Source organism: Nicotiana tabacum, chromosome 11 (genome assembly GCF_000715075.1).
Source record: "Nicotiana tabacum cultivar K326 chromosome 11, ASM71507v2, whole genome shotgun sequence".
NCBI lineage: Eukaryota > Viridiplantae > Streptophyta > Magnoliopsida > Solanales > Solanaceae > Nicotiana > Nicotiana tabacum.
The window spans coordinates 171,249,184-171,275,579 of NC_134090.1; the positions used below are offsets into that span (position 1 = coordinate 171,249,184).

Consider the following 26,396-nt stretch of genomic DNA (forward strand, 5'->3'; position numbering starts at 1 on the left):
TGGATGACCATGGAGACAGATTGCATCCTGTACGTACAGAAATGCCATCAGTGCCAGGTACATGTAGATATGATAAAGGTACCACCAAACGAGCTCAATGCAACAAGTGCACCTTGGCCTTTTGTTGCTTGGGGAATGGATGTCATCGGTCCGATCGAGCCCACTTATTTAAACGAGCACAAATTCATTTTAGTGGCCATTAATTACTTCACAAAATAGGTAGAGGCTGCATCTTACAAAGCTGTAACTAAGAAAGTTATCACGGATTTTGTCAAGGATCATATTGTTTGCCGATTCGGAGTTCCTGAGTCTATTATCATTGATAATGCTACCAATCTCAATAGTGAGTTGATGAAAGCCATGTGTGAAACCTTCAAAATCAAGCACAAAAACTCTACATTATACAGGCCTCAAATGAATGGATCTGTGGAAGCTGCCAATAATAACATCAAGAAAATACTAAGGAAGATGGTAGAAAATCACAAACAATGGCATGAGAAGTTTCCCTTTGCCCTATTGGGGTACCGCAGTATGGTTCGCACATCAACTAGGGCAACTCCCTATTTACTGGTTTATGGTACCGAAGTTGTCATTCCAGCCGAGCTAGAAATTCATTCTTTAAGAATCATACAAGAAGCCGAACTCAAGGATGTAGAATGGATAAGGAGACGCTATGAGCAACTCACCCTTATAGACGGAAGAGAATGAACGCAGTATGTCACAGTCAGCTTTATCAGAACAGAATGTCCAGAGCTTTCAATAAAAGGGTCAAACCAAGGCAATTCGCACCAGGATAGTTGGTGCTGAAGAAGATCTTCCTGCATCAAGATGAAACCAAAGGGAAATTCTCTCCCAACTGGCAAGGTCCTTACATGGTTCACCGGGTGCTAACAGGAGGAGCACTCATACTTGCAGAAATGGACGGAGAAGTTTGGCCAAAACCAATCAATTCAGACGCAGTCAAGAGATACTATGTTTAGACTGTTTACAGTCCTTCACATGATGTAGCTGAACTACGCTTGACCTGATTCTCATTTAAGAGGGGATATGTAGGCAGCCCTGTGGGTTTGGTCATATCTAAATAAAATCTTCATTTTTCCTTATCACCAGAAACTGGGGCAGAATTTTGAGGAGGACTCTCAAAATTCTGGAGCAAGTCCAGCCGACGCCATCATATGCTAGACATTCAGAAATAGGTTAAGAAACTGGGGAAGAATTTTGAGAATCCTTATCAAAATTCTTTTCAAAATTCTAGAGAAGGTTCAGCAAGTTTCATTGCACTTCAAACAGCGAAGGATCATTTACCAAACTGGGCCAGAATTTTGAGGAGGACCCTCAAAATTCTATTACTAAAAAGCTGCAATGTCCCTGAAATGTGTTACAGTCATTAGTTCATCTAAAATTACTTAATATTTCACAATGTTTTCTGAAAGAACTCTATTTTCATCAATAAATGCATATTTTCGAAAACACTATTTTCGTGACAGCCAGGTGTTACCCAAGGCAACTCAAATAGGGCCTCCAGAGCAGAGCAAAGCAAAGCAAGCAGACAAAGGTACGAACCCACCTTTCCCTCAAAACTCACCATTTCTCTTTGGATGCAGGCGTGGTGAACATAATAGGAGTATTAGCAAACATACACATATCAAAGTCACTATCAATCAGGCCACTAGACGCAAATATATCTCCAACTAAGAAATATTCTACTCCTATCTGTTACTTGTTCACTGCTTAAGGCTAAGCAATGCCTTCTCTTTGCATGAGACTAAGTCTTGTCTCAAATCTTGCATGAGGCTAAGCCACGCCTCCATATTTGCACGACACTAAGCTCTGTCTCAAATCTTGCATGAGGCTAAGCCCTGCCTCCACATTTGCGTCAGGCTAAGCATTGCCTTCTCTTTGCATGAGACTAAGCCCTGTCTCAAATCTTGCATGAGGCTAAGCCCTGCCTCCATATTTTCATAAGTCTAAGCACTACCTTCTCTTTGCATGAGACTAAGCCTTGTCTCAAATATTGCATGAGGCTAAGCCCTGCCTCCACATCTGAGTAAAGCTAAGCACTGACTTCTCTTTGCATGAGGCTAAGCTCTGTCTCAAATCTTGCACGAGGCTAAGCCCTGCCTCCACATTTTCATAAGGATAAGCACTGCCTTCTCTTTGCATAAGACTAAGCCTTGTCTCAAATCTTGCATGAGGCTAAGACCTGCCTTCATATTTGAATAAGGCTCAGTGTTGCCTTCTCTTTGCATGAGACTAAGCCCTGTCTCAAATCTTGCATCAGGCTAAGCCCTACCTCCCAATCCGCATGAGACTAAGCCTTGTCTCAAGTCTTGCATGAGGCTAAGCCCAACCTCCATATTTGCATAAGTCTAAGCACTGCCTTCTCGCGGGACTAAGCATTGTCCCTCCCAGCAAAAATGTTTCTCTATTCTAAACTTGGCACTATCTTCTTCCCTCGGGCTAAACTCTGCCCCCAAACTCTGCACAAGACTAAGCTTTGTCTTTTTATCACTTTCGGTATCATATCTCTGCACTTCATGGGCTGACATATAGCACAACCTGTCCAAAGGCATCATAGTCCGAAGGCATCATCCTTATAGCCTGAAGACATCATGTCATGGCCTGAGGATCTCTCAATACTGGAACATCATTATTCAAAGGCATCATGGTTCAGAGGCATCATCCTCATGGCCCGAGAACATCATTTCATGGCCTGCAAATCTCCTATCTCATAATTCATGGCCCAGGACATCATAGTCTAAGGACGTCATCTGCACTATCCAAACACAATATTTCATGGTCCAAAGGGAATCACGTTTAAATTCTCGCAATAATCTATATACTTACATGCATCGTATTTTGAGTTTTGCAGGTAATCTAGGAGGTAACCGTTCTTCAAACAGGAGCAACCTTCGCTCTGGTTTCCGCTCATACCATCTTCACCTTGTCATTATAACTGATTTCCCATCAATTATCCACCTTGCTCTTTGACCATTCAGATATCTTCCCTATAATACATCCGTTATACCCCAGACTCATAATCATAACTCCATCCGACATTACCCTTCACAAAAGAACCTCTGCTGAAACTGGCTACCATTCCTATAACAACTCCATCGGCTTCATTCATAGTTTGGTCCAGAACTACACATAGCCTGATTCCTGTAAAACCAGGGATATGTAGGCAACTCAGAGACCAGGTCTCGGCCTCTATTTGTTCAATATACCCATTCGGTCAAAATCGGTCATCATTTCTTTACCCGAAAACTCTTTCATCCTTCCCGGGTAAAGAGGGGTAGTTGTTGATACCCAATTTTTCCCTCATATATTTTAAAATGTGCACACATATTTTCAAAATATTTTACATGTATCTACAAACATGCACAAGCATTTTTACAATTTTTCTATAATTTTTAAAAGGCCTTAAATCAATTTATTTCTGCATTTTAAATTATATAAATCTTCAATAATTATCCCTCATATTACTTAACAATGATTTAATCGTCTAAATTCATCATTTATGCTTATATAAGTGTTCAAATATTTTAATTGTATTTTTTACAATTACATTTGTATTTTTAAGACTATAATTGTATATTTTGCAAAAATAGCCCCAACATATGCATAACTACATTATCTATACAGAAAATGACTTTTTATATTTTTATAATATTAAGTAATTATTTAAAATCATATTCATGCATAAAAATTGTACATGCATCTATAAATTATCTATTTTTACAAATTATTTTATTAATTAATTGTATTTAACAAATAGCTCTTTTATTAAGTTTAAATTCGGATCCCCCCAAGCTCAGTCCAAATTAAAAACCCTAGCCCAATTAACTGACCTGTAACCCGTTTCTTTAAAACCCACCCGACCCAGATCAAATCCCGGCCGTTGATCTTGGAGATCAATGGTCCAGGATGTTATTTCCTTTTTTAATTATCCTAAACCCTAATCATTTGTCTACACCCGCCTCCCTTGAATTCATTTTCTTCTCCATTCTCTCTGAAACCATCTCTAACCCTAGCGCTGTCACTCCCTAAATCTCCCAAACTCCTTTGATCCCCGACTAGATATGGGGTTATTTGGTATTTTACTACCCTATCTAACCTATTACCTCTACTGGTTGTTCGATTCTTGCTGTTCTCTGAAGGAACCTCGAAGAGATTCAACTCAGAGTCGACTTAGGCTCTTCGTTTTCTTATGAACTCGCCTGTTGTTCATCAATGTTTGTGAGTATTGTTGTCTTTATGGTTATGGTTAGATTTTTCCCGCACCTCGTCCCCTTTTCTCAAAACCCTCATCTCTTGCACTTTGAATATGTTCAGATCCTTGTAGATCTAAAACGGTTTGAGTTTATACAGAAGTTTTTCTTTAAAATCTCTTGTTCCCTCTGTCGTTAATTGATTTTAATGTTCTTCCAAACTAGGGTTTCAATTTGTCTGTCTCTGTGACGCTTTTCTAAAAATTTCTATGTGTTTGATTATATTTTTCCACTGATTCCTTCATGATTGTGTTCCAGTTTTAGTTTGTTTGGTTATTTCATGGCTCGCTTCAATATTTGCCCGTTATTTTGGAGTAATTGATTGATTACCTAAACTATCTAGGGTTTGAAATTTGCTTTGTTTATTGAGGTGATTACTTCATGTAATTTTGTCTACTTTCCTTATTTTGGGACTCTTCATTGGCGCTGCTTGCCTTAATTATTCCTATCAAGCTTAATTTATGGGCTGACTACCTTACCAACCCTAAATTTGTCTCTATTTACTTGTGTTGCCTTATTTATGTGATTAATTGTCCGGTTACTTACCGGATTTTTGGTGTTCTGACTCTAATTGGCTATTAGACCTATCACTTACCTTATTTAGATATCTATTCCGAGTTATTTTTGGATATAATCCCAAAAAATTTTCCTATTGATTGGTTATGTCATGCCTAATTGATTGACTGATTGTTTTCTTTGCCTTATTTGCAAACCTTTAAACTTCTTTACCTTATTTACTTTACTATACTCAATGCTATATAAGCCTCACTCTTTTTGTTTAACATACACATAGACATAGAAAGACACACAAAGTTCTTGCTCTCATCCTCCATCACAATCTTCTACTCTTTGTTTGTTACACTGTCTAGCCGACTGGAAGCCAAGGCTAGACCTTTGGACCCTGTTTGCTTCACTCTTTTATTGCTATCTCTTAACTAGTATGCCTCCACTTCTGCCATCAATTCAAACTTCCGTTTAATTAAACCTATGTGCTCCTTATAATCAGCATGTTTTTTCTTCTGTTTAACTAAACCTATGTGTTTCCTTGTAATCAGCATTAAAACTATGTGTTTCCTATAATCAGCATGTCTATTTCTGTTTAATTAGACTTATGTGTTTCCTGTTTTCAGCATGTCTACTTCTGTTTAATTAAACTTATGTGTTTCCTGCTTTTAGCATGTTCACTTCTGTTTTAACTAGACCTATGTGCTTCTTCTTTCAGCATGTCTACATGTTTGCTTATATGTAAACTAGACCTATGTCTATTTATTTCTCAACTAACATGTTCTTTCTATCCTGTTTTAAATGTTCACCCCTAACAGACTTCTGATTAATGATGCTCCCAACCCCTACTGCCTTTTATATATGATTGGTTGGTTGGTAATCTGACCCCACTGTGTCATTTCTTTGTTTAATACCTGTCTATATACCCTAGTAACAACTAGTAAACTAAGTTGAAATTGTGCTTGAAGTGATCTTATTTCTGTCTACTGTTGGATTGCTGGAATTTTTTTCTAAGTGTTGAATGACTTTGTTTTCTCCTTACCTCCTGAAAATCCAAAACTATTTTCTTAAAACTATCTCATGTTTTCAACTCCTACACTTAGAATATCTAGGGTCCTACCCCTCCAGTGTGAGCATTTCCTAGGAGTCCATGAGACTCCTCTGAACTTTGACACACTGGGCTGGCTCTCCAAAACTTGCTCACAAAATATTTCTTTAAAGGCTTTCTGGTGTGAGCATTGCCCGGGGTCCATGAGACCCTTGGGAACTTTGACACACCAGGATACCATTGGGTGCATTATGAGAATATTGGCATGTTCATACTTGGTTGAAGGTCTAGTTACTCCAGGTTTACTTTTTGGGCCTATCCAGGCTCCCTATAGTTTAGCAATCTCATTTCTATAATTCATTCATTTTTGGTCCGTAATAACAATTCTTGTGAAATAGATATTAGGGATATTAGTAAAATGGGAGGGACTTTTATATATGTTTTATGGGGAAATCGGGTAGAAATCATGCTCTTAGGATTGTTATGATTATCTACCTGTATTAGAAACCATGCCTATAGGTTGTTGTGTGCATTAGAAAACATGTTTATAGGTTCATCATGTATTTGCTCTAAATTTCTATTTATGCATATTCACATCCGCATTGGAAATCCTGTCTCTAGGTTGTTGTTAATTTAGCCTTAACAATCAGGTTCATAAATTCTCCTATGTGCATTAGAAACTATATTCTAGGACTTTTTATTGCACTCACCTTGATATCATACCTGCAGTCAAATCATATAAAAATCAGTTTCCTCAGTAGCAATCATGCCTATAGGAAATAAGTATAAAAATAATCCTAACACCTAGATATTAGGCTTATATATAAAACTAGTTCTGTAACGTTTGTGATTATTTTTCAATACCTAGACACCTATAGGACCTAATGAACCAAACTGCCTGCTTAAAATTGTTTAATGGTTTATCACGGTTCTGATTAACGATTAGATATCATGTTTATAGGATAACTCTGATCCACGCCTAGGCAAGCCTGTTGGACAACTAAAATTTTGAAATTATAAAACTGTGCTTTGTTTAACTATTTGTGAACTGCCCAAATTCAGCTAGTCCTAAAATCAGTAGGTAAACTGATTAAGTACCTTCTACCTCGCTTTAATAAAAACACTGCATATGTTCTGCTTTGTGCTCACCTAGATATCCTGCTATAGGATTTTTAGAGTGTCTGAGATATTGTTTTTTGAGACATGCAATTGCCTGCTTATTTGTGAAGGTAAATGTGAGCCTTTAACTGTTCCCTTTATCTAACAGTCTTATTTGATTTGCTTGTCTCTTAGATTTTCTCCTTTTAAGAACTATAGGAGAGTCTAGATCCACCTTAACTAGAGGTCATAAATACCTCCTGGACCATAAGTAAGGGACGGGTAATGCACGTATAGAGTACGTTTAATTAGAATCGCTTATATAACCACTAAGGGGAGGGTAATTGGGTAGTAAAGTATATGATGACATGTGCGCTAATGCTATGTGTAGCACCCTAACTTGGGGACGATTACCAAGTATTGCACAGAAGTGATCTTATAGGCTAAAAAACCTAGGACACCTTCACCCCTTATGTTAAACATAATATCTATTTGCCTAAATTGCTTTGTTTGCTTATAAGACTAATTCACCTAATTTGAGTTTGGCCAAGACCCACCGTTATGGACCTCAAGGGGTGCCTAACACCTTTCCCTCACGGTCATTTCGAGCCCTTACCCAGTCTCTGGTAACGTAAACCAGTTTATGAGTTATTTGTTTTAGGTGCCCTAACGCATCTTAAATTCGTTAGGTGACGACTCTTCAAATTCCATACCCAATTCCCAAAAGGAAATGAGTTTTCCTAAAGAAATGTCGAAACCCGGACTACGCGAGGAAAAAAGGGGGCGCGACAACGAGTAACAATCATAGCAAGGAGGTGACTATTGTTCCTTAGGACGTATTTAATGGGTCAAAAAAAATTTAGGCAATTTGGATCCGGTAGCTCGGGCCCATGCAGAAAGCGTGGGATATAGCACGCGAGAATCTGTGAATCAGGTGAAATTCCAGTTTTATGACCCTAAAACGCTCAAGAACGAGTAACGGTCATAACTAAGCGGTAACTATTATTCCTTAGGACATTTTTGATGGGGAAGAAATTTTTTAGGCGACTCGGGTCCGGTAGCCCGGGCCCATGCGGGAGGCATAGGCTATACCACACGAAAATTGTGCATCGGGCGGAATTCAATTTATTGCCCTAAAACGTAAAAAATGAGTAACGGTCATAGCAAGGTGGTTTCTATTATTGCTTAGGGAATTTTTGATGGGCTGGCAAAATTCAAGGCGATCCGAGTACGGTTGCCCGGGCTCATGTAGAAGGTGTGGGCTATAGTACACGAAAATCTGAGAATCAGACGCAATTCCGTTTTTATGGCCATTGAACGCCAAAAATCGAATAACGCTCATGGCGAAGCGGTGACTATTGTTCCTTAGGACGTTTTTGATAGGTAGGCAAAATTTTAAGCGATCAGGGTTAGGTGACCTGGGCCCATGCAGAAGGCGTGGGCTATAGCACACGAAAATCTAGGAATCAGGCGAAATTCCATTTTAATAGCCCACAAAAGGCCTAACAACGAGTAACGGTCATGGAAAGGCGATGACTATTGTTTCTTAGGACGTTTTTTATTGTTCGGAAAAATTTAAGGCGATCCGAGTCCGTTGGCCCTGACCCATGCAGAATGTGTGGGCTATAACACACGAAAATTTGGGGATTTGATGGAATTCCAGATTGATGGCCCTAAAATGCCAAAAAAAGAGTAACGATCCTGGCGAGGTGGTGACTATAGTTACTTAGGATGTTTTTGATGGGCCAGCAAAGTTTTAGACTATCTGATTCCGGTGACCCGGGCCCATGCAGAAGGCATGGGTTATAGCACATAAAAATCTAAGAATATAGCAGAGTTACAGTTTTTTGGCCCTAAAACGCGAAAAATCGAGTAACGGTCATGGCCAGGAGGAGACTATTGTTAATCAGGATGTTTTGATGGGCTAGAAAAATTTAAGCCAATCCGGGTTCGATGACCCAGACCCATGAAGAAGGCGTGGGTTATAGATGCAAAAACTTGAGAATCGGGCAGAATTCGAATAGTATGGCCCTAAAACGACAAAAAATGAGTAATGATCATGGAGAGATGGTGACTATTGTTAATTAGGATATTTTTGATTGGTCGAACAAATTTTAGGGGATTCGAGTCCTGTGGCCCGGGCCCATGCAAAAGGCGTGTAGCACACAAAAATCTGAATATCAGACTGAATTCTAATTTTATGACCCTAAAATGATAAAAAAAATAAGTAATGGTCATGGAGAAGCGGTGACTATAGTTCCTTAGGATGTTTTTGATAAGATGGCAAAATTTTAGGCTGTCCGGATCCGGTGGCCTGCACCCATGCAAAAGCCATGAGCTATCGTACATGAAAATGTGAGAATCGGGCACAATTCTAGTTTTATGGCCCTTAAACGCTAAAAATTGAGTAACGGTCATGTCTAGGCGGTGACTATTGTTCCTTGGGACATTTTTAATGGTCACAAAAATTTAAGGCGACCCGGGTCTGGTGGCCTGGACCTATGAAGAAGGCGCAAGAAAACCTGGAAATCGGGCAGAATTCTAGTTTTATGGCCCTACAATGCCGAAAATTGAGTAACGGTCATGGAGAGACAGTGACTATTGTTACTTAGGATGTTTTTGATGAGCTGGAAAAATTTTAGCCAATTTGGGTCTGGTGGTCCGGGCCCATGCAGAAGGCGGTGTAGCACACGAAAATCTGAAAATCGAAAGGAATTCTAATTTTATGGTCCTAAAATGCCAAAAAATAAGTAATGGTTATGGAGAAGCAGTGACTATAGTTCCTTAGGATGTTTTTGATGGGCCGGAAAAATTTTAGGTGATCCGAGTCCTGTGGCCCGAACCCATATAGAAAGCGTACGCTATAACATATGAAAATCTGGGAATCGGGCGATATTTCAGTTTTATGACCCTAAAACGCAAAAAATTGAGTAAAGGTCATGGCAATGCGGTGAATATTGTTCCTTAGGACATTTTTGATGGGCCAAAAAAATTTAAGGCGATCCGTGTCAGCTGACCCGGATCCATGTAGAAGGCGTGGGCTATAGCACATAAAATTCTAGGAATTAGGCAGGATTCTAGTTTTTTTGCACTAAAACGGCAAAAAATGAGTAATAGTCATGGCAAAATAGTGACTATAGTTTCTTAGGACGTTTTCAATGGGCCGGAAAAATTTTAGGCGAACCAGGGTCGGTGGCTCGGGCCCATCCAAAAGGCGTGGGTTGTAGCACATGAAAATGTGGGAATCGGGGGAAATTCCAGTTCTATGGCCCTATAATGCCAAAACTCGAGTAACAGTCATGGTCAGGCAGTGACTATTGATCCTTGTGACATTTTTATAGGCTGGAGAAATTTAAGATGATCCAAGGCCGGCAGCCCGGACCCATGAAGAAGATGTGGCTATAGCATACGAAAATCTGAGAATCGGGCAGAATTTTAGTTTTATGGCCTTGAAACACCAAAAATATGTAACGGTCATTGAGAGGTGGTGATTATTGTTCTTAGGGACATTTTTGATGGGCCAGAAAAATTTTAGGCGATCCAGTTCCTGTGGTCGGGGCCCATGCATCAGGCGTGTAGCACGCAAAAATCTTTAAAGCGGACAGAATTCCAATTTTATGGCCCTAAAATGCTAAGAAATGAGTAACGATCATGGCAAGGCGGTGACTATAGTTCCTTAGGACGTTTTTTATGGGTCGGAAAAATTTTAGACGATCCAAGTCCGGTGGCCCGGATCTATGCAAACGACGTGGGCCATAGCACATGAAAATCCAGGAATTTGGCGGAATTTCAGTTTTATGTACCTAAGCCTAAAATCGAGTAACAGTCATAGAGAGGAGGTAATTATTGATCCTTATGATGTTTTTTATTGGCCGAAATAATTTTATGCAATCCGAGTCTAGTGATCTGGATCCATGCAGAAAGCGTGGGTTATAAAACACAAAAATTTGGAATCGGGCGAAATTTTGCGGCCCTAAAACGGTCATGACGAGGTAGTGACTATTATTCCTTAGGATGTTTTAGATGGATGGAAAAATTTAAAGCAATCGGGGTCCATTGGCCCAGGCGCATGCAGAAGCCGTGGGCTATAGCACGAGAAAATATGGTAATTGGACGAAATTCCAATTTTATAACCCTAAAATGCGAAATAACGAGTAACGACCATGGAAAAGTGGTGACTATTATTTCTTAGGACGTTTTTTATGGACCAAAAATATTTTAGGCGACCCGGGTATGGTAGCTCGGGCCCACAAAGAAGACATTGGCTATAGCATACGAAAATTAAGGAATCGGGCGAGTTCCAGTTTTATGACCCTAAATGCCAAAAAACCATTAACGGCCATGGCTATGTGATGACTATTGCTCCTTAGGATGTTTTGATGGGACGGAAAAATGTTAGGCGATCCGGGTCTGGTGGCCCTGGTCCATACAGAAAGCGTGGACTATAGCACACGAAAATCTAGGAACCGAACGGAATTCCAATTTTATGGTCCTAAAACACTGAAAAATGAGTAACGGTCATGGCAAGGTGGTGACTATTATTCCTTAGGACGTTTTTTATGAGTCAAAAAAAAATTTGGCAATCCGGGTCCGGTGGCCCGGGCCCATGCAGAACGCATGGGCTATAGCACACAAAAATATGGGAATCGATTGGAATTCTATTTTTGTGACCTTAAAATGCCAAGAAATAAGTAACGGTCATAGTGAGGCAGTGCATATGGTTCCTTCAGACATTTTTTATGGGCTGGCAAAATATTAGGCGACCTGAGTCCGGTGGCCCGGGCCCATGTAGAAGGCGTGGGCTATAACACACGAAAATCTGGGAATCGGGGAGAATTCTAGTTTTATGGCCCTAAAATGCCAAAAATCGAGTAATGGTCATGGCGAGGTGGCGACTATTGTTCCTTAGGATGTTTTTGATAGGCTGAAAAATTTTATGCAATCCGGGTCTAGTGACCCGGACCTATGAAGAAGGCATGGGCTATATAGCACACGAAAATCTGAGAATCGGGTGGAATTCCGGTTTTATGACCCTAAAATGACAAAAAAAAAAAAAGAGTAACGGTAATGGCGAGGCAGTGACTATTATTCCATAGGATATTTTTGATGGGCCGCAAAAAATTTAGGCATTTCTGGATCCAGTGGCCCCGGCCCATGCAAAAGGTGTGGGATATAGCACATGAAATCTGGAAATAAGATAGAATTCTAGCTTTATGGCCCAAAATGCTAAAAATGAGTAACGGTCATGGCTACGCTGTGACTATTGTTCCTTAGTGCGTATTTGATAGGCTGAAAAGATTTTAGGCGATCCGGGTCTAGTGGTTAGGCCTATGAAGAAGGTGTGGGATATAGCAAACGAAAATGAGGGAATCGGACGGAATTCCAGTTTTATGGCCTTAACGCACAAAAAAATGAGTAATGGTCATGGCGAGGTAGTGACTATTGTTCCTTAAAATGTTTTCGATGGTCTGGAGATATTTTAGGCGATCCAAATCTGGTGGCCAAGGCCAAGAAGAGGGTGTGGGCTATAGCATATGAAGTCATGGGATATAGGAGGAATTTCAGTTTTATGATCCTAAAACGCCAAAAGACGGGTAACGGTTATGGCAAGGTTGTGACTATTGCTCCTTAGGAAGTATTTGATATTTTAGGCAATCTCGGTCCGGTGGCCCTAGCCCTTACAGAAGGTGTGGGCTAAAGCATACGAAAATCTAAGAATCGGGAAGAATTCTGATTATATGGCCCTAAAACAATTTAAAAAAACGAGTAAAGGTCATGGCGAGGCAGTGACTATTGTTCCCTAGAAGGCTTTTGATGGACCGAAAATATTAGGCGATCAGAAGGCGTGGACTATATCACAAGAAAATCTGGGAATCAGGCAGAATTTTAGTTTTATGACTCTAAAATGCCAAAAAAGAGTAACGGTCATGGCGAAGTGGTGACTATTGTTCCTTAGGAGGTGTCCCTAGCCCATGCAGAAGGTGTAGGGTATAGCACACGAAAAATATGAGAATCGGGAGAAATTCAAGTTTTATGGCACTGAAACGCCAAAATATGAGTAACGGCCATGGCGAGGCAGTGACTATTGTTCCTTAGGATGTTTTTGATGGGGCGGCAAAATTTTAGGCATTTTCAAGTCCGCTGGCCTAGCCCATACAGAAGGTGTGGTCTATAGCACACGAAAATCTGGGAATCAGACATATTCTATTTTTATAGCCCTAAGATGCCAAAAAACGAGTAACCGTCATGGCGAGGTAGTTACTATAGTTCCTTAGGATGTTTTCGAAGGGCCGAAAAATTCTGAGGCGATCCGGTTCTGGTGACCCAGACCCATAAAGAAGGCGTGGGCTATAGAACATGAAATCTGGGAATCAAGCGGAATTCCTGTTTTATGGCCCTAAAACTTGAAAAAATGAGTAATGTTTATGGCGAGGCTGTGACTATTGTTCATTAGGATTTTTAGATAGGCCGAAAAAAGTTTAGGCGATCCATGCTTGGTGGCCTGGGCCCATGAAGAAGGAGTGGGCTATAGCACATGAAAATATTGGAATCTGTAGTTTTCCCACATCTGAGTGAAGTATGTATATAATACTCACATTGACTGAACCCAGAAGGCCAGAAAACACATCAACAAGACACTTCGAGTAGATCATATAACTGGAGTTTATCACTTTAGCACAGCTTTACTCTCATGCTTTCAACGCACATTAGCTAATGTACGCTGGTCGCAGCTGCCATGGGGAGAGGCCGAGGTCGCGGACGAGGAAGGCCAAAGAAATCACCTATTATTGCTTTCGGAAGCTCAGTAAGTACTAGTTCTCAACATAGGAAGTCAATTCCACCCCAAGCAAAAGAAACGATACCACCAGAGCACCAAATGACGGAGATAATTGCGAGTGAAGAAGGATCATCTTCAATTGCTACTGGAGCAAGCAGGAATTGAACCTTAGTGCAGTGGAGACAATAGGGAAAACTGGCAATGTTGTGGTAATTAGATCTGGGTAGAAAGTCAATGGAACGGTAGACATGGCTAACCCTAAACAGAGTACTAATGACAATAATTTAGCAAAGAAAGAGGAAAATTAAAAGGAGCTAAATAAAATAGAAATGAGACAATAGATCGTAAAATTGGTACTGAAATCCCTAAGGAGCATGCTAATACTACAGATATAATTGAAGCCACTATACCAAACATTGCTACTGCAAAATTCCATGAACAAACAATTCCAGCAGTAATACCATTGCATAGCAGAGAAGGGCCTAAAACCTGGGTGAAATGTTTCAGCAGAATAGAGCAGCTACACATGGCATGACACTTCGATGCATACCTCCTCAAATTGTTGATGGGCAACCAGTAGTGCAACTAGAACTTCAGGATGTGGTGGAAGAAGAGGAGAAATGTAGTGCGACGATGATTACGTATATAATTGGGGACAATCTTGGTTATAATGCAATGAAGAGATATATTGCACAGCATTGGCTAAATATTACTTGACTTGTTTTTACATGATGAAGGTTATTATGTGATTAAGTTCCAATCAATGGTGTATATGCACAAAGTGTTCTATTATGGGTCGCACACCATCAACAATAGACCAATAATTCTAAAGCCATGGACACCTGATTTTGATTTAAGCCAGGAATTCCTAGCTGAGATCCCTTTATGGGTTACACTCTCTAAACTACCTATGAGTTGTTGGGGTAGTGAATCTCTAAGTAAGATCACCAGTACAACTAGAAAACCTTTGTTTGTAGATGAATGCACTACCAAGCAAATAAGAATCTCCTATGCTTGGATGCTGATAGAAGTCAATGTAACAAAGACCCTGCCTAATGAGATAGTTGCTATGGATCGTAGAGGTAGAAAATTCCAATAGTAGTTGGTGTATGAGTGGAAGCCTAACTATTATGACAAATGCCAGAAGATTGGACACATATGCCCTGCTCAGTAAGGGCCTAAAATGCAGCAGAATAAGCAGCCAAAACGAAGAAGAGAACAAAATAAAGTAACATATGAATAGAGATATAAAAGAGCAATGGGGTTGAAAAGTGAATCAGCCACAAACATACACAGCACAACAACAAGAACAGGTTAGCTTAGCAGTAGTGACTCAGGAAGCTAACTTGTCATAGAAGACTAGAAAGATTCATGAGATTACTAGACATGAGGCTACAATAATGAGATCAGGAGGTAAAGGCAAAGGGGTGGAAAGCCCAGTGATGAACTTAGAAATTTTCCTTTACTATCATCTCCTGTAAATATGAATAGCCTCCATAAAGGGTCTACGAGTACTAGTGTGAGCTCCTCTATACCTCATGACAGAGGTGGGGGAACTCACAAGACTCTATGACTTGGCTAATATAGAATGTCAGGAGCATCAATAAGTGGTACAAGCAGAAAGAGCTGAAGAACTATCTTAAAGCTAAAAACATAAAGCTTGCTGGTATCATAGAAACTCGAGTTAAGGAACATAATATAAAGAAAGTATGCTCCCATATTGCCCCTGACTGGGAAAGTTTGCACAATTACACATGTACAACTAATGGGAGAATTTGGCTAATATGGGATACCAGATATTATAAAGTTACTCTAATTAGAGCAGAAGTACAAGTTGTTCATTGCCTAGTTAATGGAATAATAGGAGATCAGGAATGTCTACTTACAGTGGTCTATGGATACAACACTATTCAACAGAGGAAACAATTATGGGATAACCTAATTGAGATTGGACATGGGGTCAAAAAACAATGGATCCTTGGAGGAGATTTCAAATCTATATTGCAGCTTCAAGACATGATCAATGGAAATCCAGTAAACCTTGCTGAGGTTCATGACTTCACAAAGTGTGTTCAAGATTTAGGTATTAATGAATTGGCATAGGAAGGAGATTACTACACTTGCTCTAGCAAACAAGATGGAATGGATAGAATCTGGAGCAGAATTGATAGAATATTTGGCAACTATAAATGGATGATGCAATGGGGACACATCACTACTGTATATGATGTTCCTTTCATATCTGATCATGCTCCTATGAGTTTGAATCTCACAGTAGACTAGAAAGAAAATTTCCTTTAAATTCTTCAATCTGTGGGTTGAACATAAAACCTTCCTAAGTATTGTACAACAAGTTTGGAATCAGAGAGTGTACAGGTGGACAATGCAAGACATCTGGGTGAAATTGAAGAAACTCAGACCATTACTCAAGAAATTTAATATTGAAGAGTTTAAATTCATTAGACAGAAGATTGATACAGCTAGGAATGAGCTTCTTATAGTTCAAAAGAGCATTAATGCTAGTTGTACTAATGATCTGACTGAGAAGGAGAATAATCTTATCCAAAGCCTAGAAAAATGAGATATGCTAGAAGACAGAGCCTTAAGACAAAAAACTAGATCTAAATGGATAAAATTAGGTGACTCTAATACAAGGTATTTTACAGTTGTGATAAAGGAAAGGGTCCATAGGAAGCAGATCCAGAAACTACATTCACTTGCAGGTTGTAGATTAACTGATCCGGAAGCTATTAAAGTGGAGTTTGTTGAGTTCTATAAATCACTGATGTGGACGGCTGCCCACTCACTACCTGAAATAGACAAGTTGGTAATACAAAAGGGACCAAGTCTTTCACAACAACAGAGAATGGAACTTTGTAGAGATGTAACTGAGGAAGAGATCTATGAAGGACTATGCTCCATTAGAGAAGATAAAGCACCAGGAATAGATGGCTACAATGCATATTTTTTCAAGAAGGCATGGCCTGTTATCAAAGAGGAAGTCATAGAAGTTGTGTTAGATTTCTTTTCTACAAGCCGGATATACAGAGCTATCTATTGCACTGCCATCACATTAGTGCCCAAGACTATCAGGCCTGAAACTGTAAAGAAGTTTCGACCAATTACCTATTGCACTGTGCCATACAAAATCATCTCTAAGGTTCTGGCAGCTCCACTACTACAAGTTGTCATTCCCACTGTTATCAATGAAGCTCAGTCTGGATTCATTCCAGGGAAAAGAATTGCAGACAATATAATCTTAGCTCATGAACTAGTAAAGGTCTACTCTAGAAAACATATCTCACCCCGATGCATGATCAAGATAGACCTTTAGAAAGCATATGATTCTATCGAATGGCCATATATAAGACAAGTCATGGAAGAGATGGGGTTCCTCAGTTATTTACCTCATGGATAATGGAATGTATTCAAACTTTTACCTACTCTATCATTGTTAACGGGGAACCAACAACTCCCTTTAATGTTGCTAAAGGATTAAGACAAGGTGATCCAATATCACCTTTCTTATTTGCAATTGTAATGGATTTCCTGAGCAGAAATATTAATTGTCTTAAGGAAGATAAAAAGTTCAAATATGACCCTAGATGTGCTAAGCTGGGGATAACTCACCTTAGCTTTGCTGATGATCTACTGCTATTTACTAGAGGTGATATCAATTTTATAACAACAATACAACATAAATTTCTACAATTCACTCAGGTATCTGGACTGCAGGCAAACATGAACAAGAGTGAAATCTACTTTGGTGGAGTTCCTACAGAGCATAAGCAGCAGATTTTGCAGCACTTAGGATTCACAGCTGGAGAATTACCCTTCAAGTACCTTGGAGTTCCATTATCTACAAAGAAACTCAGTATACTGCAGTGGCAACCCCTTATAGACAAAATGACTGCAAGGATCACTTCTTGTACTGCAAAGACATTGTCCTATGCAGGGAGAGTACAGTTAGTATAGAGTGTATTATTTGGAATTCAGGCTTTCTGGGCTTAGCTGTTTGTGATACCCACCAAGGTGGTTAAGTTGATTTAAGGAATATGCAGATCATATATCTGGTCAGGTGGTAATGTAATCACAAAAAAAAAACTTTGGTTGCATGAGATAGAATGTGTCTGCCCAAGGCTGGAAGTGGACTCAATATCACCAACCTAAGGATTTGGAAATGTGCAGCAATAGCCAAAACTTGCTGGGACTTGGCACATAAGCAGGATAAATTATGGATTCGATGGATTCACACATACTATATCAAGGGTCAGAAGTTCACCAATTGGACAACACTATAGCAAGTTTGTTGGATGGTCAGGAAAGTGTTTGAGGCCAAGAAAGTTCTAGAGAATCAACAGTATATGCAGTCACACAAGAAAAGTTTAATCAAGCAAATATACTTGACTCTGCTTGGTGATTATAGTCGAGTGGAATGGAAAAGCTTATTGTTTAGCAATGCAACGCGACCAAAAGCTAAATTCTCAGTGTGGCTCATGATGCATTGAAAGCTATTAACTTCTGATAGGTTGTGTAAATGGGGACTCAATGTGGATATACAATGTGTACTTTGTCAAAGGCAGGAGGAAAATAGAGAACACTTATTTATGAAATGTGAGTATAATAAAAGTGTTTGGAACAAACTACTTCAATAAATGCAACTTCAGAGACCTAGAACCAGAGACTGGCAGCAACATAACAAGTGGATCATCACATGTTCTAAAGGCAAATCTCAGCAGCCACAAGTATTCAAGATGGTATTTGCAGAAGTTGTGTATCAGATTTGGATTGAAAGGAACCTCAAAGTCTTTGAACAAAGAAGTAGACAATTGGGAATTATTGCGAAGGAGGTTTCTTATATATGCAGCGCACGAGTGCTACCTGGATCTAGAACCTATCTGCATAGTCTCTAGTTTGAATAGGTTGTCTTGTCTTTCTGGCATTACTTTAGTAGATAGTTGTTAGAACTTAGTTGAGAATGGTTGTGTAGCATCCTGTAGTCTCTTAACGAGATATCTAGCTGTGGTAGCTTAGCTATGGGAATGTAAATATTTCTTTGGTGATTAATAAAATTTAGTTAGTTACAAAAAAATTGGGAATTGGGCGAAATTCCAATTTTATGACCCTAAAACACAAAAAAATGAGTAATGATCATGGCGACGTGGTGACAATTGTTCCTTAGGATATTTTTGATATTTTAGGCAATCCGGATCTGGTGGCCTTAGCCCTTGCAGAAAGCGTGGGCTATAGCACACAAAAATATGGGAATCGAGCGGAATTCTAGTTTTATGGCCCTAACAGCCTATAAACGAGTAACGGTTATGGTGAGACATGACTGTTATTCCTTAGGACGTTTTTGATTAGCCAAATAAATTTTAGGCGATCAGGGTCCCATTCAAAAGGCGTGGGCTATAGCATACAAAAATCTGGGAATCGGGCGAAATTCCAATTTTATGGACTTATAATGCTAAAAACGAGTAACGGTCCTGGCTAGGTGGTGACAAAGTTTCCTTTGGATGTTTTTGATGGGTCGGCAAAATTTAGGTGATCCGGGTCCAGTGGCCTGGGCTCATGCAGAAGGTATGGATTATAGCATACGAAAATATAGGAACCGGGTGGAATTCCAATTTTTTGGTCCTAAAACACCAAAAAATGAGTAACAGTCATGGCGAGGCGGTGACTATTAATCTCTAGGACATTTTTGGTGGGCAGAATAATTTTAGGCGATTCAAGTCCGTTGGCCCGAGCCCATGCAGAAGGCATGGGCCATAACACACGAAATTCTGAGAATTTGGCAGAATTCCAGTTTTATGGCCTTAAAATGCTAAAAAGGAGTAACAATCATGGCGAAGTAGTGACTATTGTTCCTTAAGACATTTTTTATGGGTCGTTAAAATTTTAGGCGATCCGGGTCCGGTGCCTTTGGGCCATGTAGAAGGCATGGGTTATTGTACAAGAAAATCTAGGAATCGGATGAAATTTCAGTTTTATGGCCCTAAAACACCAAAAGATCGAGTAACGATCATGGAAAGGCAGTGACTATTGTTCCTTATAATATTTTTCATGGGCCGGAAAAATTTTAGGCAATCCAGTTCTGGTGGTTGGAGCCCATGACAAAAGGTGCGGGATATAGCACACGAAAATTTAAAAATCGGGGGAAATTCTGGTTTTATGGCCTTAAGATGCCAAAAATGAGTAAATATCATGGCAAGGCGGTGACTATCTTTCCTTTGGATGTATTTGATAGGCCGGAAGGAATATTAGGCGATCTGGGTTAGGTGGTTCGGGCCCATTCAGAAGGCATGGGCTATAACACACGAAAATCTTGACATCTGTCGAAATTCTAGTTAATGGCCCTAAACCCCAAAAAAACGAGTAATGGTCATGGCGAGACGGTGACTATTGTTCCTCAGGACATTTTTGATAGGACGGAAAAATTTTAGCCGATCTAGGTCCGGTGGCCTAGGCCCATGTAGAAGGTGTGGGCTGTAACACACAAAAATTTAGAAATCAGGCAGAATTCTACTTTTATCGTCCTAAAACGCCAAAAATCGAGTAACAGCCATGGAGAGGCGGTGACTATTATTCCTTAGAACGTATTTGATGGGGCGGCAAAATTTTATGCAATCCGAGTCCGGTGGTCTGGACCCATGTAGAAAGTGTCGGCTATGTAGCACACAAATCTGGGAATCGGGCAAAATTCTAGTTTATAGTCCTAAAACACTAAAAAATGAGTAACGGTCAAGGCGAGCCGATGACTATTGTTCCTTAGGATTTTTTGATGGCTGGAAAAATTTTAGGTGATCCAGGTCTGGTGGTCCGGGACCATATAGAAGGCGTGGGCTATATAGCACACGATTTGGGAATCAGGCTAAATTCTAGTTTTGTGGCCCTAAAATTCCAAAAAAAACAGTAATGGTCATGGAAAAACGATGAAAATTGTTTCTTAGGTCATTTTTGATGGCCCGAGAAAATTTAAGGCAATTCGTGTCTGGTCGCCCGGGCCCAAGCAAATGGAGTGAGCTATAACAAACAAAAATCTGGGAATCGAGCGGAATTCCAAATTTATGACACTAAAATATCAAAAAATGTGGAACGGTCATGGTGAGGCCATGACTATTGTTCCTTAGGTCGTTTTTTATAGGCCGGAAAAATTTAGGTTATTAGGGTCCAATCGCCCAGACCCATGCAGAGGCGTGGGCTAGGCACATGAAAATCTGGGAAATGGGTGAAATTTTAGTTTTATAACCCTAAAAAGCAAAACGAGGAGCGGTCATAGCGAGGCGATGACTATTGTTCCTTAGGTTGTTTGTGATAAACCGGAAAAATTTTAAGAGATTCAAGCCCGATCGCCCTACCCATGGATATGGCATGGGCTATAGCAAACAAAAATGTGGGAATCAGGCGGACTTCCAGTTTTATGGCCCTAAAACGTCAAAAATGGGAACAATCATGGCAAGATAATGACTATTTTTCCTTAGGTTATTTTTGATAGGCTGGAAAAAATTTAGACGATTTCGGTCCAGTTGCCCGGACCCATGACGATTGTGTGGGCTAATAGCATACAAAAATTTAGGAATCAGGCAAATTCCAATTTTATGTCACTAAAATACCAAAAAATGAGGAACAATCATGGCAAGGCAATGACTATGGTTCCCTAGGTCGTTTTTGATGGGTCAGAAAATTTTAGGCAATTCGTGTCCGGTCGACCGGACCCATATGGATGGTATGGGCTATAGCACACGAAAATTTAGGAATCAGGCGGAATTCTAGTTTTATGGCCCTAAAACGCCAAAAATCGAGTAACGGTCATGGCGAGGCGTGACTATTGTTCCTTATGACATTTTTGATGGGCCGGAAAAATTTTATGTGATCCTAGTCTGGTAGTCCAGACCCATACAGAAGGCGTGGGTTATAGCATGCGAAAATTTGGAAAACGGACGAAATTCTAGTTTTATGGCCGTAAAATACTAAAATAAGAGTAACGATCATGGCGAGGCGGTGATGATTTTTTCTTAGGATGTTTTTGATGGGACAAAAGGAATTTTAGGCGATCCGGGTCTGGTGGACCATGCTCATACAGAAGGCGTGGGCTATAGCACACGAAAATCTGGGTATCAGATGGAATTCCAGCTTTATGGCCTTAAAACACCAAAAAAACGAATGACGGCCATGGAAGAATGGTGACTATTATTCCTTACAACGTTTTTTATGGGCCAGAAAAGTTTTAGGCAATACAGGTTTGGTGGGTCGGGCCCAATGCAGAAGGTGTGGGCTATAGCACACAAAATTTGGAAATCGGGCAAAATTCCAGTTTATGGCCCTAAAATGCCAAAAAATGAATAACAGTCATGGGGAGGTGGTGACTATCGTTCCTTAAGATATTTTTAATGGGCCGACAAAATTTTAGGTGATTTAGGTACAGTGGCCCGGGTCCATGCACAAGGCGTGGGCTATAGCACACGAAATATGAGAATCGGGAGAAATTCCAGTTTTATAACCATAAAATGCCAAAAAATAAGGAACGGTTATGGCGAGGCGATAACAATTGTTCCTTAGGTAGTTATTAATGGGCCTTCCCAATTTTAGACGATTCGGTTCTGGTGGCCCGGACCAATGCAGATGTCGTGGGCTATAGCACACGAAAATTTGGGAATAGAGCGAAATTCCAGTATTATGGCCCTAGCATGCCATAAAATAAGGAACGGTCATGGCGAGGTGATCACTATTTTCCTTAAGTCATTTTTGATAGGTCGGTAATTTTTTTGGCATTCGGGTTCGGTCGCCTAAACCCATGCAGATGGCGTGTGCTATAGCACACAAAAATCTAAGAATCAAGTTGAATTCCTATTTTATGGTCCTAAAACACCAAAAATAAAAAATCAAAACGGTCGTGGCAAGGTGTTGAATATTGTTCCTTAGGTCATTTTTAATGGGCAAGCAAAATTTTAGGCGAATCATGTCCGGTCGCCCGGACCCATGCAGATGGCGTGGGCAATAGCACACGAAAATATGTGAATCGAGTAGAATTTCAGTTTTATGGCCCAAAATGCTAAAAACAAGGAATAGTCATGGCGAGGCGATTACTATTGTTCCTTATGTCATTTTTTATGTGCTGGCCAAATTTTAGGCGGTTGGGATCGGGTCGCTCGGACCCATGTAGATGACGGGCAATTTCAGTTTTATGGCCTTAAAATGCCAAAAACCGAATAATGATCATGGCGAGGCAATGACTTTTGTTCCTTAGGTTGTTTTCTATGGTCAAACAAAAAATTTAGGCAATTCGAGTCTGGTCTCCCGGACCCATGTCGATGGCATCGGCTATAGCCCATGAAAATCTAGGAATCTGGCAGAATTCCAGATTTATAGCCCTAAAACTCCAAAAACTGCGGAACATTGATGACGAGGTGATGACTATTGTGCCTTAAGTCATTTTTTATGGACCGGAAAAGTTTTAGGTCATTCGGATCTCATCGCCCTAATCCATGCACATGGTGTGGGCTATAGCACAAGAAAAAATGGAAATCAAGTGGAATTTCAATTTTATGACCCTAAAATACCAAAAAATGAGTAACGGTCATGGCGACGTGGTCACTAATGTTCCTTAGGATGTTTATTATGGGCCGAAAAAATTTTAGACGATCGGAATCCGGTGGCCCTGACCCATGTAGAAGGCATAGGCTATAGCATACGGAAATCTAGAAATCGGTCGGAATTCTAGTTTTATTACCCTAAAATACCAAAAAATGAGTAAAGGTCATGGCGAGGTAATGACTATTATTCCTTAGGACATTTTTTATAGGCCGAAAAAATTTTAAGCAATCCGTGTCCGGTGGCTCGGGCCCATGCATAAGGCGTAGGCGACAGCACATGAAAATTTAGCAATCGGGCGTAATTTCAGTTTTATGACCCTAATACGCCAAATAATGAGTAACGGTCATGGCGAGCAAGTGAATATTGTTCCTTAGGACGTTTTTGATGGGCTGGAAAAATTTTAGGTGATCCAAATTTGGTAGCCCAGGCCCATGCAGAAGGTGTCGGCTATAGCACACGAAAATCTAAGAATTGGGCGGAAGTCCAATTTTATGACCCTAAAACACTAAAAACGTATAACGGTCATTGCGAGGCGGTGACTATTATTTCCTAGAACGTTTTTGATGGACCGATAAAATTTAGTTGATCTGGGTCAGGTGGCCTAAACCCATACAGAAGACGTGGGCATACACAAAAATTTGAGAATCAGGCAAAATTTCAGTTTTATGGCCCTAAAATACAAAAATAAATGAGAAATGGCCATGGCGAGGCGGTAAATATTGTTCCTTAGAACGTTTTTGATGGACCAAAAAACTATTAGGCAATCCAGGTCCGGTGTCCCGAGCCCATTCAGAAGGGGTATGCAATAGCACACGAAAATTTGGGAATCGTGTGGAATTTCAGTTTTATGGTCATAAAATGCCATAAAATGTGGAACGGTCATGGCAAGGTGATAATTATTTTTCCTTATATCGGTTTTGATTAGCCAAAAAAATATTAGGTGATTCAGGTCCAGTTGCCCGGGCCCATGCAGATGGCGTGGGATATGGCACACAAAAATTTGAGAACCGTGCGGAATTCCAGTTTTATGACCCTAAAATGCCAAAAAATAAGGAACGATCTTGGCTAGGCAATGACAATTGTTCCTTAGGTCGTTTTTGATGGGCCAGCCAAATTTTAGGCAATTCGAGTCATATCGCTCGGACCCATGTAGATGGCATGTGCTATATCACACAAAAATCTGGGAATCAGGCATAATTTCAATATGGCACTAAAATACTCAAAAACTAGGAACGGTCACTGCGAGGTGATTACTATTGTTCCTTAGGTTGTTTTTGGGGGGCTAGCAAAATTTTAGGGGATTCAGGTCTAATCGCCCGGACCCATGCAGATGGCGTGGGTTATAACATATGAAAATCTGGGAATCGGGCGAAATTTCAATTTTATAACCCTAAAATGCTAAAAACAAAAAAGAGGAACAGTTATTGCAAGGCGATAAATATTATTCCTTAGGTTATGTTTGATGGGTCTGAAAAATTTTAGACGATTCGGTTCCGGGTCATATAGATGGTGTGGGCTATTGCACTTGAAAATCTGGGAATCGGGTGGACTTCCAGTTTTATAGCCCTAAAACATCAAAAAAGGAGGAACAATCATGGCGAGGCGATACCCATTGTTTCTTAGGTCTTTTTTGATGTGCTGGCAAAATTTTAAGTGATTTGGGTCCGGTCGCCCGGACTCATGCAGATGGTGTGCACTATAGCACACGAAAATATGAGAATCGCGTAGAATTCTAATTGTATGTCCCTAAAATGCCACAAAATAAAGAAGGATCATGGCGAGGCGGTGACTGTTGTTCCCTAGGTCATTTTTGATAGGCCGAAATAATTTTAGGTGATTTGGATCCGCTTGTCTGGACCTATGCGGTTGGTGTGTGCAATAGCATATGAAATATTTGAGAATTTGGCGGAATTCTAAATTTATGGCCCTAACACACCAAAAAATAAGGAACGGTCAAGTCAAGGCGATAACTATTGTTCCTAAGATATTTTTTATGGGCCAACAAAATATTAGGTGATTCGGGTTCGGTCGCCCAGACCCATGCACATGGTGTGGGCTATAGAATACAAAAATCTCGGAATCGGACAAAATTTCAATTTTATGGTCCTAAAACGCCAAAAAACGAGAAACGGTCATGGCAAGGCGATCACTATTGTTCCTTGGGTTGTTTTTCATGGGCTGACAAAATTTTAGGCGATTCGGGTCCGGTCATGTAGACCCAAATAGATGGCGTGCGCTATAGCATACGAAAATCTAGGAATTAGGCAGAATTCATGTTTTATAGACCTTATATGCCAAAACAAATGAGGAACGGTCTTGGAGAGGTAATGATTATTGTTCCTTAGGTCATCTTTGATGGGCCGACAAATTTTTGATGATTCGGGTTCGGGCAGATGGTGTGGGCTATAGCATACGAGAATCTACGAGGGCGAAATTCCAGTTTTATGGCCCTAAAAAGTTAAAAAAATGAGGAACAGTCATGGCGAGGCGATGACTGTTGTTCACTAGGGAATTTTTTATTAGTTGGAATAATTTCAAGCGATTGGGATTCGGTCGCCCGGACCCATCCAGATGGTGTAGGCTATAGCACATGAAAATCTGGGAATCAAGCAGAATTACAGTTCTATGGCCCAAAAATATCAAAAAAAATAAGGAACGGTCATGGAGAAGCGATGATATTGTTCCTTAGGTCGTTTTTTATTGTCTGGCAAAACTTTTAGGTGATTCAGGTCCGGTTGCCCGAACCCATGCAGATGCGTGAGTTATAGCACGCGAAAATCTAAAAATCGGGCGAAATTCTAGTTTTATGGCCTTAAAATTCCATAAAATGAGGAACGGTATGGTGAGACGATTCCTATTGTTCTTTAGGTCCTTTTTGATGGGCCGAAAAAAAATTAGGCGATTCAGGTCTGGTCGCCCGGACCCATACAGATGGCATGAGCTAGAGCGCATAAAAATCTAGGAATCGGGCGAAATTCCAATTTTATCGCCCTAAAATGCCAAAAAAAAAAAGGAACGGTCATGGGGAGGTAATGACATTTGTTCCTTAGTTTATTTTTTGTGGCCGGCAAAATTTTAGGTAACTCGGGTCTGGTCGACTAGG

At 40.2% G+C, this 26,396-nt stretch overlaps 1 protein-coding gene across 1 annotated transcript; it reads left to right on the forward strand.

Moving 5' to 3' along the window:
• The first annotated feature begins 14,957 nt into the window (after nucleotides 1–14,957).
• On the forward strand, nucleotides 14,958–16,280 carry LOC142166131 (uncharacterized). Its single transcript, XM_075224555.1, has 5 exons — nucleotides 14,958–15,012; nucleotides 15,110–15,176; nucleotides 15,295–15,748; nucleotides 15,803–15,973; nucleotides 16,065–16,280. Exons 1-5 carry the CDS (start codon nucleotides 14,958–14,960, stop codon nucleotides 16,278–16,280), a joined length of 963 nt encoding a protein of 320 aa, XP_075080656.1.
• The last annotated feature ends 10,116 nt before the right edge of the window (nucleotides 16,281–26,396 follow it).